The 14,788-nt window shown below is 46.6% G+C and overlaps 1 protein-coding gene across 6 annotated transcripts in view; it reads right to left on the bottom strand.

The window, feature by feature from the left end:
* The window catches only part of FLNB (filamin B), a 148,268-nt gene that overhangs the window by 38,583 nt on the left and 94,897 nt on the right, over window positions 1–14,788 (bottom strand). For 3 of the 6 annotated variants that reach the window (XM_056128970.1, XM_056128971.1, XM_056128972.1), the window contains exons 20-28: window positions 12,658–12,920; window positions 11,030–11,627; window positions 10,197–10,370; window positions 8,826–8,988; window positions 7,832–7,992; window positions 5,106–5,273; window positions 3,196–3,288; window positions 2,257–2,380; window positions 745–901 (exon numbers count right to left, since the gene is read on the bottom strand). In XM_056128970.1, the coding sequence (XP_055984945.1) occupies window positions 745–901; window positions 2,257–2,380; window positions 3,196–3,288; window positions 5,106–5,273; window positions 7,832–7,992; window positions 8,826–8,988; window positions 10,197–10,370; window positions 11,030–11,627; window positions 12,658–12,920 (1,901 nt within the window). The remainder of the gene's footprint in view (window positions 1–744; window positions 902–2,256; window positions 2,381–3,195; window positions 3,289–5,105; window positions 5,274–7,831; window positions 7,993–8,825; window positions 8,989–10,196; window positions 10,371–11,029; window positions 11,628–12,657; window positions 12,921–14,788) is intronic. The other 3 variants (XM_056128973.1, XM_056128974.1, XM_056128976.1) reach the window with 1 other exon arrangement.

The following is a 14,788-nucleotide window of genomic DNA, read 5'->3' as shown; positions in this document are numbered from 1 at the left end:
CCCCCTTCTCTTGTGCAACCAGGACCCTAACTCTTGGTGCAGTGCATGTGCTCCCAGAATATGAGATCTGTTTTTGAACATCATAAGTGGCCACCTGACTTGTAATCAACTTATGGCAAATGAGAAGGGAGGGGAAACCTTATGAGGGAATCGGACAGGTTGCATCAGCAAGCTGATTCATTGGAAGACATCCCTGCTGCCTCTCTTCCTCCCTCTGGTCTGCCCTATGGTTCAGTGACAGGGTACCCACCAGCTGCCTCATGCTTCAGGAGGAGATCTTAGGGACAGAAACCACAGACTAGGACAGAGGAACCAAGATGGGGAGCCTGCTTCCCTGAGAAGCCACAACGCACCACCCAGGCTCCTTGCTGTCATCCTCCATTGGTGATTCGGCCATTGTGATTTAGGAGATTATGTGATAGGCAGACCAACTGATTGCATCTGAGTCCTAACAGATGCAGCCAGTAACTTAAACATTTAAATATTTAAACATTTAAATAGGAATATATAAAGCAGAGAGCATAATATATGAGATCCACCAAATATGATTCTAGGAGCACCCCCCCTCAGCAGTAGCCAATAAGCAAGCATACTTGTTCCACAGAGTTACTGACTTCACTGACTACAAGTGAGAAACATTTGTATCATATCAGAAGTTGATTATAACAAAGATCTTTCTTTTTCCTAGACAGGAAATGAGGTCTTATTAATGAAGTTGGACTGTAGAAAGTAAGTTCCAGTTACCGTTATCTGAACAGCAAGCAGGCCTTCACCAGCGTCTCTGGCATCAATGGCAAACTCCACAGGCAGACTGGCAGGCACACCATAGGAACTAAGGCCAGGGCCACTGGCAGTCACTTTACTGGCATCATATGTGGGAAGGACCTTGACCTTAAAGGGACTTGATAGACACACACATTCCTGGTCAGCATGAATTCCTATCAATACGGCTATATCAGATGGCTAGTACACAGGAGACTGGGACTGAAGTGGGGGATTTCTATAGTAAAGAAGAGTAACTTCAGGGGCCAGAGAGATAGTATATCAGGTAGGGTGTTTGACTTGCATGCAGATGACCTAGGTTCAACCCTTGGCATCTCCTATGGTCCCCCAAGCACTGCCAGGAGTAATTCCTGAGTGCAAAGTCAGGAGTAACCCCTGAGGTCACTGGGTGTGACCCAAAAAAGGAAAAAAAAAGTTACTTAAGTCAAAGTCTGGAGGAAATTTAGAACTATGACGGATTAATCATCAGATGACAGATAAGCTTTCCCAACTTTCCCTACATGCATTCCTTAAGATGCAAATTAGTTTCCAAAGTCGTTTGGAAAATATGGAGTTAAACACATGTACCCACTTTGGTTAAGCCAAGACAGTGGCCATCAAAATGGACAGAGAACATCTGGACCTTCAGTCTTAACATTTTATTTTATAGTTTTATCTTCTATTTTATATGTATTGTGCATATTAGGGGAATAAATGAAAATTTTAAAATCTTAAAGTACTATTAAAAAAATTTAGGGAGCTGTTCTGAGAGGTAAAGTGTTAATACATACTTTTTTAATATTACCATAAGGATCAATAAGGTTCTATCCATCAGCTTTCTGGGACTTATACTGCCAATCACATCTTCAAGTGAAGAAATTAGAAACTTTTACCCTGGCCAGAGTGACAGTACAGCAGGTAAGGCACTTGCCTTGCATGTGGCCAACCTGGGTTTTGATTCCTGGCATCCCAAAGAGGGGAAAAAAAAAACCCAAAACCCAAACCCAAACTTTTATCCTAATCAGAAAATTATTGGTGGGACACCAAGAAATCAAGATTTTGGAGCACAATTGCATTCTTGTTTCTTTAAATATTTCTGCCTCCTTCATTTAAACTTGATTTTAAATGAAAGATGGCTGGAAGGAATAAAGGGTGGGGAACAAAAGCTACTAATATCACGGCAAGTAATTGTACACCTGTAGAGAGCATAGGTTTTCAATAATTATTGCTAGTGGGATGAATGGAAGGACGTGTGATGGACGGGTGGCAGATGAGTGGATGGGTAGATGGGTGGGTAAGTGAAGTGAGAAATGGATAGATGGGTAATAGGTGGATAGGGGGATGGATAGGTGGATGGTGAATGGGTGAAGGGGTGAAGGGCTGGTGGATGATGGATGGATGAATAGATGTATAAATAGGTGAGCTAAAATAATGGTGCTGGCAGAGGGAGAGGCTTGTGACTAGTTGGGACCTCTTCACTGTGTCAGGACTTACCTACGAGGAATCTCTTCATCTGCATATTTAACTGAGACCATGTAAGGCCCTTCTTGGGATGGGGTGTAGGTCACTGTGTGTGTGCCATCTCCGTTGTCCACCACATTCACTGGCTCTACCAGACCTGGGGACAGAGATGAAAGATCTGAGGAACTGCCTGGTCTCCCCTTCATACCACCCTGGGCTGAAGAAGAAACAAGATCACATTCTTTCCCCAGAGCTGCCGGTTTCACTGATGAGTCACATGGAGGCGAGTCGGCCATAATCAGAGGCCTAAGAAATTTCAAGAGACAGGATTCCCCAATTCATGGTTGCAGAAATGACCTCAGGAGACACCTTTGGTGTTTTTTTTTTTTTTGGTTAGCTAAAATACCCTCAGTCATCCCTAGAGTATAATTAAGGAGACTGCCTGCACTTGTTGCTGGAGGGTGTAAGGCAAAGACACACGTTGCAGACATGCTAGATCCTTTTCAAGCTGGTTAGGCATGCTTGAGATGTGGCAATTTTACACTACAGCCGAGAGAGGGTGAAAGAGTCCAGAATTGTGAACAGCACAAATTAATCAAGGAGCTGGCCAGTCAAGACTTGTGGCTACCTTTAAGGAAAGACCACAAAGGCACCAGAAGCCTAAATGAAGGTACAGGGCTGGGGAGGATGCCCATCTCACGGGTTAGAGGATTCTGGGATGTGATGTTTGTGGGGGATCACTAGGGGAGATCGTTAGGGACTGCGTTAAAGCATAATCAAGGCATGCAGTGAGTTGGTTGATTTCAAACTCCGTTCTGATTATGGGGATCACGGGAGAATCAATTTCAGGGCAGGTTAATCAAAGCGTAGCATATTCATTAGGCAAAGCAGATGAGGTACAAGGCACTATCAGGGACCAGCAAGGCATTCAGGTTAAAAAATTAGAGCCACAGCCAAGAGGAAAATGCAAACCTGTCTCCATAAGGTCACCCTTCGGGTCACCTTTAAAGAAGTCTGAAATGGCTTTCAAGGGGCTGCGCTTTGACTGGGAATCCATCTCATCAACTAGAATTAAAAGAGGTTACTTTAGAGTTCCAAATAGAGATAGAAATCAAGGTAAAGCCACTCTCTTTTACACACACACACACACACACACACACACCCTGAAGTCAGTAACTTTTGTAAAATCAGATTCTAGCCCTGTGCCCTCATTTCCCCAAACCACTTCTGAGCTTCAAAGGGTATAACCTTCTGTTGAACCTCATTAAGGGAAAAGTCCTTCTTCAAAGAAAAGCCCCCACACACCACTTCTGGGAAGTCAAGAAGACATCACTGGGCGGGGGGAAATCCAGATCATTTAAGAAATCACGTGCAGAAAATGGCACAACTTAAATGCTAGAAGAAATGTCGTCATCTGCCTAAGAAGTAAATTTCAATGCACATCAGGTCTTTGTCTCAAATGGCCAGAGCAATTGGACTTACCAAACTCTGACTCTAGGCTGCTAGTAGGTAGGCAATTACCAACAAAGCCCATTCCTGAATCAATACTCTCTCTGTAAGGAGTGGGGACAATGAAAAAGCCATGGTGCCACATGGGACATGAATGTTTCCTCCAGAAATTCTCTTGCTGTGTGAGCACCAAGAAAGTTGTCACCTCCAAATTCACCACCCATTTGAATGCAGACCAACCTGGCCTCTACCAAACATTAAAGTAAATAGTGAGGCAGCGGTGACAGGATTATATGTGAAGCCCAAACACTACATATTTTATCTGGAAACTTTAGAAGAATATGATTTAACAGATATTTAGGGCCATGTTTATTACATTTAGGTCAACAGGAAAGTAACAGGCTCGTCTTGCCTACTTTGATTTATTTACTTTTGGTTTGGGGCCACACTTGGTTTATTCCTGGATCTGTGCTCAGGGATCACTCCTGGGCATGTTTAGGGGTGCCAGGGATCAAACCTGGGCCAGCTGCACGCAAAGCAAATATCCTGCTCACTATACTATTGCTGTAGCCCCAGCTTTGCCTACTTTTAACGCAGGGTTGCATATTGTTTAGCTAGAGTATGAAGTAATAAAGCAATTTAAGAAACTCAGAAGCAAGGGCTGAAGGCTGGGAGATAGCTCAACGTGCTGCATAGTGCATGGCTGGCATACACAAAGGTCCTGAGCTTAATCCCCTGGCACCACATGCCCTGAGCACCACTGGCAGGGGCCCTGGTGACCACAGCATTGCTCCTCAGCTCAGGCATTGAACTGTCTTGCCTGAATAGCTTGGCCGAGTTATCACCACTGTCCATGGCTGCCCTGAGCAACGCTTGGGTACTCGACCCACCAACCTAATAGAGAAAATGAAAATGTGTGAAAAAACTAAAGGGGGCAGAGAGATAGTAGAGTGGGTAAGGTGCTTGTCTTGTATATGGCCAACCAGGTCCGATCCCTGGAACTGTGTATGACCTCCTGAATATTATCAGGAGCAACTCCTGAGCATAGATTCCTGAGCATAGAGCCAGGAGTAACCTTAAGCACTGCTGGGTATGGTCCAAAAGCAGAACGGAAGGAGGAAAGAAAGAAACAAAAAGGGGAAGGGGAAGCAGAAGGGGAAAGGAAAGAAGAAGGGAAGAGAGGAGGAAAGAGGAGGGCAGGGAAAGGCAGAGGAGGGGAGGGCACAGGAGGGAAGGGAAGGGGAAGAGAAGGAAGGGAAGGGGAAGGGAGGGGAGGGAAGGGAAGGGAAGGGAAGGGAAGGGGAGGGGAGGGGAGGGGAGGGGAGGGGAGGGGAGGGGAGAGGAGGGGAGGGGAGGGGAGGGGACGAGAGAAAGCCAAGGGTCACTTTCAGTCATGGGCAGTGGATGCTGGGTATGGTCTCCTGCTTACTCACCTCGTGGGCCGAGGACCCGTACTTCCAGTGGGGCCAGGCCAGCTTTGCTGCTGTCCACGGTGAATGACTGTGGGACACGGGCTCGGACACCTGAACCCACTCCAGGACCGGTGATCTTGACTTTGCTGGGGTCCACAACATCCTTCACAGGAACCCTGAAGGGGCTGTCTAGAAGAGAGATGATAGGATTCTGAGCATAGCCTGTCAAACACAGAAATCTATCCTGTGTGCACCCAGAATCACCATCACCCCACAGGACCCTTAGATGAGCCTTACTCAGCTCCGCTACCCCGCAGGGTGGATAGCTATGGGCACTGCTCTCTGTGGATCTCACACTCAGAGCTGAGCCCACCATGGTTCATGCCATACATGAACCCCCAACGCAGAAGCACATGGTAAGCAAGTCTCACTATATGCAGCAAACACTGTGAGGCATCTGAGGCATTGGTGGCACACTTAGACAGCAAGGAAATCTGGTCCTTGGGTGACCAGAGAAAGCGGTCCAGGGACATCTCTGCCAAAAAGGAGAGTGAGCAGAATCTCCAGGGTAACACACAGCAGGTTTCCTGCAGGACCAGCAGGGGTCCGGGCCCAGGGGAAGGAGAAGCTGGCTGAGGACGGAGTGGGGAGGATCACAAAGCACACGGGCCTGGCGGCCTCTCACAACTTCCTCCCTACTCCAGAACCTTTTCATGCCAACAGAGCTGGCATGGCCCGCACACACACGGCCTTCTTGCTTCCACACACAAAGGGGAAGGCTTATGATTTCTCTGAGCGTGAACTATGGTCCCCCCTGCTTGGCCAGCCTCATGGATGACCCCTTTCATTGTTTTGAAAGGCTGGTGAAGCCTGCACGAATGCAAAATTGGAAATTTTGAAAGAAGCACTAAACACAGAAAAAAAGGGCTGGGTCAGGACCCTCCTAGGGTTCAAGAAACCTCCCCAGAGGTGAGGGACCCAGAGTCTTCAGCATCTCCTTTAGACTGCCAAGACCACTTCCAAAGGGCAGTCGGCCCCTCCCACCACAGGCACAAGGATTCAGTGGGTTCCTCTGGTTTTTCAGATACACAAAATAAGTGGCTGATCCTGGTTTTAAAAAAATAAACACTGTCCTCTACAATGGGCTTTACAGGCAAAAAGTGCTTTACAAGACACTGAGAAATTGAGTGTGAACAGATGAGAGACGAAAGAGAAATGTCTAAGTCAAAGGCACATGAGAAAGCATCTGAACTTAGCATGAAGACAGCTAAAAACAAGCAAGATGCCTTTAGGGTCTAAGATGGCAGATATCAAACGTTCTCTGCCTCTCCATTCTGCGCCTTGACAAAACATCATCAAGCCCTCTTATAGCTCTCCTTCCTGATGCATTCAAGCCAGTAAATCAGTGATCTCAGCAGCCACCAACAGACCACAGCTGGCTACCAAAGGGAACCAACATTCCATTAAGGGTGAGACAGGATACCATAGCCCCGCTGTGGGTTTGTACTGGCCAGGGGGAACTAGGTTAATGTTTAACCAGAGACAATTGCCATGAGAGAAATCAGAAGCTGCCAGGTTGCCGAAAGCTTCAGGCAATACCTCATGAGTTACCTTAGCTCAAGAGCCAGCCAGCCAGACAGACAGACAGACAATCTATCTATATATTCTATCTAGTGGCTTTGTCTGGGGCTCAGGGGAAGCTGGTGTTTGGCACAGGGAGGCAATAGCATTTAGGTATGAGCAGTATCCTCTGCATCTGACAGGAAAACCCCAGATGGGTCTCTTTCTGTGGTCAGGTTCAAAGTGCATTTGTCTTGAGCTCATCGGTCAGCCACAGGCACCCAAACTCCCATCCTTTATGCCAGGGAAATTCCAAACTGAGAGCCTCTCCAGAGTTTCCCAATGAAGTCCAATGACTTCCTGCCTCCACAACCAGAAGGCACATGCTCGTCCCTACCACTGCCTGCCTGCACAGCGCCTCCAGGTCATCTGTCCTGGACACAAGCTTCTTACCCTGTCTGTATTTTCATCCCCAAAACTGCAGAACTACTCAACTCCACCAGGTGCCATGGCTCTGGATTCTATCACGGAGTCCTGCTCTGTTTCTCTGAGGCAGTTACAATTTCAGTCACATAAATGCTTGACAGTAAAGCTACTGGGGGGGGGGGGGGGGCAGAAACTTTGACTCTCCAGTCTCCAGCCAAGCCACAGGAAGGTACACGAACTCCTCTGATCTTAGAAACTTTGACTATCCACACTGAATTCTCCCCACCTAGTCATGATAGAAATTTTAGTAATAAATAAGCTGCAAAAACAAGCTGAAGGAAAAACTTATTGCTTTAAATACATAAAGACTTTCGTGAACAAGAGTATTGGAGTTGAATGCCAGTGCTTTCTAATCTATGGGAGGAAAAGTGGAAAGCTGGTTTTATAGTGTCTATGCATTATTAAATAGAAAAATAATAATAGAATTTGAATTTATTTGTCTCTATCATCTACCAGAAACATCAACGGAAAAACTGAAAAAGAAAAGAAAAGACTCACATCTAAGAACCAAGCACAAAATAAATTGGAGAGGTCTTCAACTTTATAAAGCAGCCATTTTCCCTTCACTGACAAATGTGGTTTTCCAATCATGTCCAGTCAATCTCCAAGTCTCTGTTACTGCAAGTACTAAACTCTTTTCTTATACAGAATGACAAGCAAAATCAATCATTCTTGGTGTTCCTTTCCCAGAGCTATCTTACCAGGGATGTGGGATCCCCCATATGTGATGTTAACGTCGTAATCTCCTGGAGCAAACGGGATGTACTCAGCACTGCAGCTACCATCCTTGTTATCTCTGCAGTTTATCTTTGACTCTGAAGGTCCCTCGACAGTTATGCCAAGTCCACCAATTCCTGCCCCTCTGAAAAGTGTGGAAAAGTGAATAAAGTGATTTAAGCATTCATACAAGTCAGTTTATTTTTTAATTTATTTGATTAATTTTTTGTTGTTGTTGGTAATACTGGATCAAAACCAAGACCTCAAGCATTTGAGGCATGTGCTCTACCAGTGAGCTACATTTGCAGCTCAAAATTCCCTTGAAATCCATTTAATAAATACATCTTCTCACACAGTTTCTTCACTACCTATAAGATTAACAGACAGCTTTATCCCTTCCTATTCAATGCTTAACCTTCCTTTGTTTCTCTGATCTAACTGCATTGGTTAAAACTACAAGTCAGTTGTATCACTTCTGATCCATTTAAACAGCAATATTTCTGATATTTCATTTAAGGTGAGCCTGATTATACATTTTGGCATTATCATATTAAGAACACTCCTCCTGCTCCTGGTTTGATGACCAGTTTTGTGACGATTGTCCAGTGCTTCCTGTTACTTTTTAGGTATACCTAGTTTTTCTCTCTAATATATACCTCTACAGAAAATAATACCTTCCTAACACAACTCTTTAAAAATGTCTCTATGGGCCAGGCAGAGATCTCAAAGGGTTGGAGCATAGACTTTGCCTGTGGCAGCCTTGGCTTTGATACCCAGATCCACATGGTTCTCCCAGCACCAGGATCAGCCTCAGAGCACCTTCAGGTATATCCTATAACTCCCAAAAGAAACAAAAATCTCAAAAGTTGGGTGACAATACCTTGTCTGTAGAAAACATTGATAGAGCTTCTCTACACAATCAAACTATTGAGAGCCACTCTGTTGAGACATTAGTACAGACAGCAGGGACTTGCCTACCTGGTAATCACGGTAAAGACATTGGGCTTGTTGGTAAATCCTTCTTTCAATCCTGGTCCTTGGGCTTGAACCCGAGAGGGCTGGCAGCCTTCGGTTACAGCCACTTTGAAGGGACTGTTTGGGATGGGCACATCATCATATGTCACCTCTACCACATGGAGGCCTGTTGAAAACAGCAAATGTATTTGTACCCATTAAATAGTGCCCATGCTGAGGGGAATGACATTGAATTTCAGGGTTTTATCTAGAATGATGTCTACATGCCGTATACCAAACGATTTAAAACAACAACAAAAATCTGAAGGGGGCCTCTCAGGTATGCTCAGAAGGTTTGAGGGCCCCAACGGTGAGACTCAGTCATCTGGGCCAGTGCTTCTACCAGGACCTGAAGATGCCACACTGTTTGGGCCCTGGGGCACCAGGGATTACCTAGGCCACACCCAGAAATACCTGGGGATCCAGGGACTGAATCCAGGTTGGGTGCATGCTAAGGAGGTACCTTAATCCCAATACTATCCCCCAATCTATAGTATGTTACTTGAAAAGAGTCGGTTAAAGAAATTAGTGATATTAGTATATGACTAAAAGGAAATATAAACCTTATCTTTCTGTTCACTTGGAAACCCAAGAAAATATCACCAAATCTGTATTGAATTCATTATCTTAAATATACTACCCTGATTTGGGAAAACTCCTATTGTTCACTAACTAAAAGACATGAAGATACGAAACACACTTGTTCTACCAAAAGAAATGGAAATGTCTGTATCAAAATAGTTAGAGGATTATTTGTCCAGGTAATGGAGCTAAGGGATCCTTCTGTTTTTCTTTATGCTTTTATTATTATCCAAATGTTTAAAATAATTTTAATGGTTAGGAAATAAATTAATGTTTTTAAAAGTTGCACAAACAAGTGCCAGGGATGTGTTTCAAGTGGTCATGCAAATGCTACGTGCAGGGCCCTGGGTTTGATCCACAGCATTACATGTTCCCTCAGCCCCACCCAGCACCTCAGGTGGGTTTGGTGACCCCCAAACTCTCAGGACACAAACACAACCAGTTGAGCATGGCCGTGTGTGGCCCACAACAACAAAATCACATAAGTGAGCCGAGGCACTGTCCCTCAAAATGTTCAGAAGCAGAAGAGGGTATACGCTGGCCCATTCCCACCCTAAGGGCCAGCAAACCTGCCACGACACTCACTGCCAGTTTGTCTGGAGGGAGTTTCCACACTTCCCTGCTGCTTTTGCGCTAGTCCTACTGAGTCAGGTGGATCAAATACATGGGACAGTAGAATGCACCGAGAACTGGAAAGGCAGTGGCCCAGGACTCTGATGGCTTACGGTTCTGCCCAAGCAGAAGGCAACTCACCTTTCTCAAAGGGCGTGTACTCCACCTGGTAGGTCCCATCGGCATTGTCGGTGATGAAGCACTCGGTGGCGGCACCTGAGGGGTTGGCAATGTGGGCCTTGATGTGTTTGCCCCCCACCTTTGTCAGAGGCCTGGAGTCAATTGTGAAGTCAGTGGTAGCCTCACGAAACACATCTGCAGAGCAAGAACGAAGATTAAGAGCAGACCCCAGGGAGGGCAAAGTTCAGAGCTAAGGTTCTTGACATCTGAGAACCACTAAGTCTAACTTCAGTGATAGTAGGGGACAGTTTTTCTCACTCTCCAAGGCAGGAATATTAATGCCCAGCACCCCGGAAGTCCCAAAGAGGCCCCGTTGGGAAGCCTCAGCTTAGTAGCAGCACAACAGATCCTTATTGGGGGACAAAAAAGGGGCTCTAAAACAGACCAAAGGGTCAACAAAGACCTCTCTGCAGCAAAGGTTGTAGTAGCTAGAGTTACATCATGAGCCTTGAATTCAGTGACACAGATGAAAAAAGAAATATGCTTGAGTTTGCACATCAGGATTAAAATTTCTGTCTTTTCCAGAAAAAAAAAAAAAAGTGAAAATCTGCCGTGCTGGGCCTCTGGAAAAACTGGAAGCAGGTTCAGGGTCAGACCGAAGAAATGCCACATGCTCACCTCTTGGTGCCAGTCCCCTCTCCACCACCACCCCTGATGCAGCGGGCATAGGTTGGCACTTTCTCCTCTCTTGCCACATTCCCACAGGTATCTGAGTATGCACCCCTTCTCCTCAAGCATCTGGTGACCCCTAAGTCCCTTCTAAACTTCCGGCCTCTCTTATTTCTCACACCTACCTTTTCCTTCTATTCCTGGCCCGAAGACTTTGACTTTGCTGGTGTCCACGGCAGGGTCCACCTTGACGCGGGCAGGGAAGTGTGGCACGAGCTCCCCGCCGTATTTCATGGTCAGCGTATACATGCCCGCGGTCAGCGGCACATAGGTCACCGCGTACGTGCCGTCTTGGTTGTTCTCAATCCGGACTTCGGCCTTAGCCCCCGACTCTGAGACGGCCTCCAGGCCCAGGACCCCGGGCCCTGCTTCCGAACAGTCCACACTAAGCATCCCGGCTTCTCCCACTTTCCCATGCTCCAGGCCTGGTCCAGACGCCACCACTTTAGAAGGGTCGAAGGGCATCTCAATGTTGGCTTTGAAGGGAGAGCCAGGAATGTGCACGTCTTCAAAGAGAATGTTGACGAAGTATTCCCCTGGCTTGGTGGGGAGGTAGGAGACAGAGCAGGTCCCATCGCCGTTGTCAGAGCATTCGATTTTAGCCTCGCATGGACCTTCCACGGTCAAGCCCAAGCCTCCAGTTCCAGCCCCTTTGGTGTCGATGGTGAACTCGGCAGGTTTGCCCACAAGCCCACCTTTAAGGCCAGGACCTTGGGCCTTCACCTATTGGAAAAGAGAGCTGAAGCCAAACTCTGCCTCAGAGGGCTCCTCGGCCAGCAGCACTTTCAGGACTGGGCCTGTTATCAGTCCCAGGTCCTGTCTCAGAGGAGTGGCCTTCTCTCTGAGACTCGATTTGTGACAAACACCTTCCTACTGCTGTGAATGAGTGTCACAGGGCAGTGGATGGCGCAAATGGGTAACAGAAGCTAAGGGGCCAGGAAGAGAGTGCAGGAGGGGTGGGGGGTACATGTCTTGCATGTAGGAGGCACCGTTTGGCCTGAGAGTGAACGACCTGACAGTTTGATGCTCACGGCCACCAGGATTACACCTGGCAGAGCTCAGGGAGCCATGCGGTACCAGGGAGCAAACACACCAAGGCCTTGCACATGCAAGGTAAATGACCCACCGCTTGAGCTATCTCCTGGCCCAAGAACAGTATGTATATGTATATCACTATGTATATAGTAATGTATAATTATCAAATATATTATTTATATGTATATTACTATATATAATATACATATTTGAGGGGTAGGAAATGGGTTTTGTTTTTTGGATCATGCCCAGCAGTGCTCAGGAGCTACTTCTAGTGCTTGGGGGACCATTGTGGTATAAGGGATCAAACCTGGGTCCCAGCACGCAAAGCATGCACTCTAGCCCACTGAGCCATCTCCCCGGCTCGAGAGCTATTTTAGTTCTGCTTCAGATTTTACAGGCTGAGCTCTCTCGGCATGCTGAGCTGAGGCTGAAGCCTCCATAGTCACGGTCTCACCCCCCACTTTGAAGAGGACCCCACTATTATGGTGATGAGGAGAGAGCAGCAGTCTCATGGTGGAGAGGGAGAGGAGCCCCGGGGTGAGTCCAGCTCCCCAAAGGTCTCTGCACACTCACTTCTACAAGAGAATGCCTGCCAACCTTTGAGAGCAACTGTCAACACAAGACAATCATCAAACATCCTGGCCAGGCAGGATCAGAGACAGACTCCCTATCTGACCAAAGGGGACAGCTATCAGAACCCAAAACAGAAGCTCACCTTGGTGGGATCTGGTGGCAGAGAGGCTTCCACGGTGTAGGGACTCCGAGGTATGGGGTGTCCATCGTAGGTCACGTCCACGGCATAGATGCCCTCCTCCCGAGGAATAAACTTGGCCACATTGCTCTCTCGGCCTGTCATGGGTGACACCAGACAAGGCACCACCTTCCTCGAGGGGCTCAGGATGGTCACGTCCAACTTCCCCTGGCCTCCTGCTCCCTTGGTGTCAATGGTGAACTCCTGGTCCTTCCCAACCTCAACTCCTGGAAAACAAGCCAATGTGAGGATGAGGACTTTATCAGCAGCAAGAACAACTGTGGGCAGAGAATCAGTAGGTTCTGAAAATTGATTATGGGGGTTCGGCTGATTGAGCACAAAAACCAACATGGTGAAAGAAAGTAACCAGCATTTGGCCTCAATAACAACAGGTACAAGAAAATTAATTCATGATACAATACATAAAATTATTATTTACAAAATGCATTTTATATGTCAGGCATGAGGGTATGTCTTATTGTTTCCTTAATGTATGACCACAACATTATGGGGTATTTATCAGTAACCAATTTTTCTTTTAAAGATTTTTTTATTAGTAGTATTTTGCTCTGGAGGTCACACCCAGCAATGCTAAGGGTAGCTACTCCTGGCTCTGTACTCAGGAATTAGCCCTGGCATTGCTCAGGGGACCATATGGGATACCCAGGATCGAACCCAGGTTGGCCGCATGCAAGGCAAATGCCCTAGGTGCTGTACTATCACTCGAGTCCCAGTAACCAAGATTTTTATATTGGAGGAACTGAGGCAAAAAATGATCAATGAACTCATCTAGTGCTACAGATCCAGCAGACTGCAAAGTGAGGACTCAAATATATATATTTTTCTTTTCTCATCTGCTTTAATTTTGGGGCCACACCTGGCTGTGTTCAGGGCTTCTGACCCTATGCTCAGGGTTCACTCCTGGCTGTGCTGGGGAGATGGGGGCCCGTATGCAGTGTCAGGAGTCCAATCCCGGTCAGTTACATGCAAGGCCAGCACATTATCCACTGAACTTTCTCTCCCCTCCACTTGAAAATTTCTTGACATCACAATTTGTTTTGCTGCCAAGTGAAATACAACCTCATACTGTCATCTCTCCTTTACTTACTTTTGGCATTAACTTTATATTGACTTCTATAAGGCAATATTTTATCTACAAAGTCATGGCGACAAATTCTAACCCACAGCACTTCCAGGAAGGCAAATTTCCCAAATGGGTACTGAAGCAGCTCCTGAGAGCTGCCTCTCTCCCGTGCTGTTTTTGAAAGACGTTTGTAAAGCAGGGCCACCTGAAACCTATGTGTTCTATTTTGACAAATTCAGAATCACTTTGAACCACAACAAAGGCCTTTTTAGTGTAGATCCAGGAAACTCCTGGCAGCAATAAAGGACCTGCCAAGATAAATGCAGTCGAGCCGGGAGCACCAAGGGCCCACACTCTGCCTCCCCAAGGCCTTTCCTCATGGGCATCATGACTTTCCTGGTCTGGAGTTTAAAGGAGTGGTCAGTGGATATCAGAAGTGGTCAGGTAATGACCATCCTATGCTGAGGGCTGGCTATCCCTTGAGGGAAAAAAATAATCTCTCCTGCTTCAGAGACTCTCTGTTGGGGGAGGATGGAGTCGTTATTCAAAACTCAGATCTGGGATCAATACATCTGGATTTCATGTTAAGGGATTTCCTAATGATCTCACCAAGACTAGAGATATGCCCACCATGCCCAAGATGGAACAAAAGGCTTTCCCTGAGGGTATGCAGAGCCTCAGGTCACCCAGGAAGCCCCCCTGCATTCCAACAATGCAGAGAGGCCTGGGATAACCCCTCCCCCAGCAACACCTGTTCTCGGGTGTACACAGTTGGCTCTGCTGGCCAAGAAATGCCAGGAGGGCCCTGAGGTCTTCTGAGCATCACTTGAAAAGTTCCCCCAATTAAAAACAAAACAAAACAAAACCCCACATGAATGTGTAGTATGTGTATTAACTAGATCTCTAACAGGCTGAAAAAAAACAGGGCCGGGGACCACATTGCAGTCAGGTTCTGGTGTGTCACCTTGAGGAGCTGCTGGCATTGCATTGGCATGTTTTCCTTACAAAAGG

Source organism: Sorex fumeus, unplaced genomic scaffold (assembly GCF_029834395.1).
Source record: "Sorex fumeus unplaced genomic scaffold, SorFum_2.1 ptg000072l, whole genome shotgun sequence".
Lineage (NCBI taxonomy): Eukaryota > Metazoa > Chordata > Mammalia > Eulipotyphla > Soricidae > Sorex > Sorex fumeus.
Note: the sequence above shows the minus strand (reverse complement) of the source record. Positions and strands in the feature narration are given on the sequence as shown.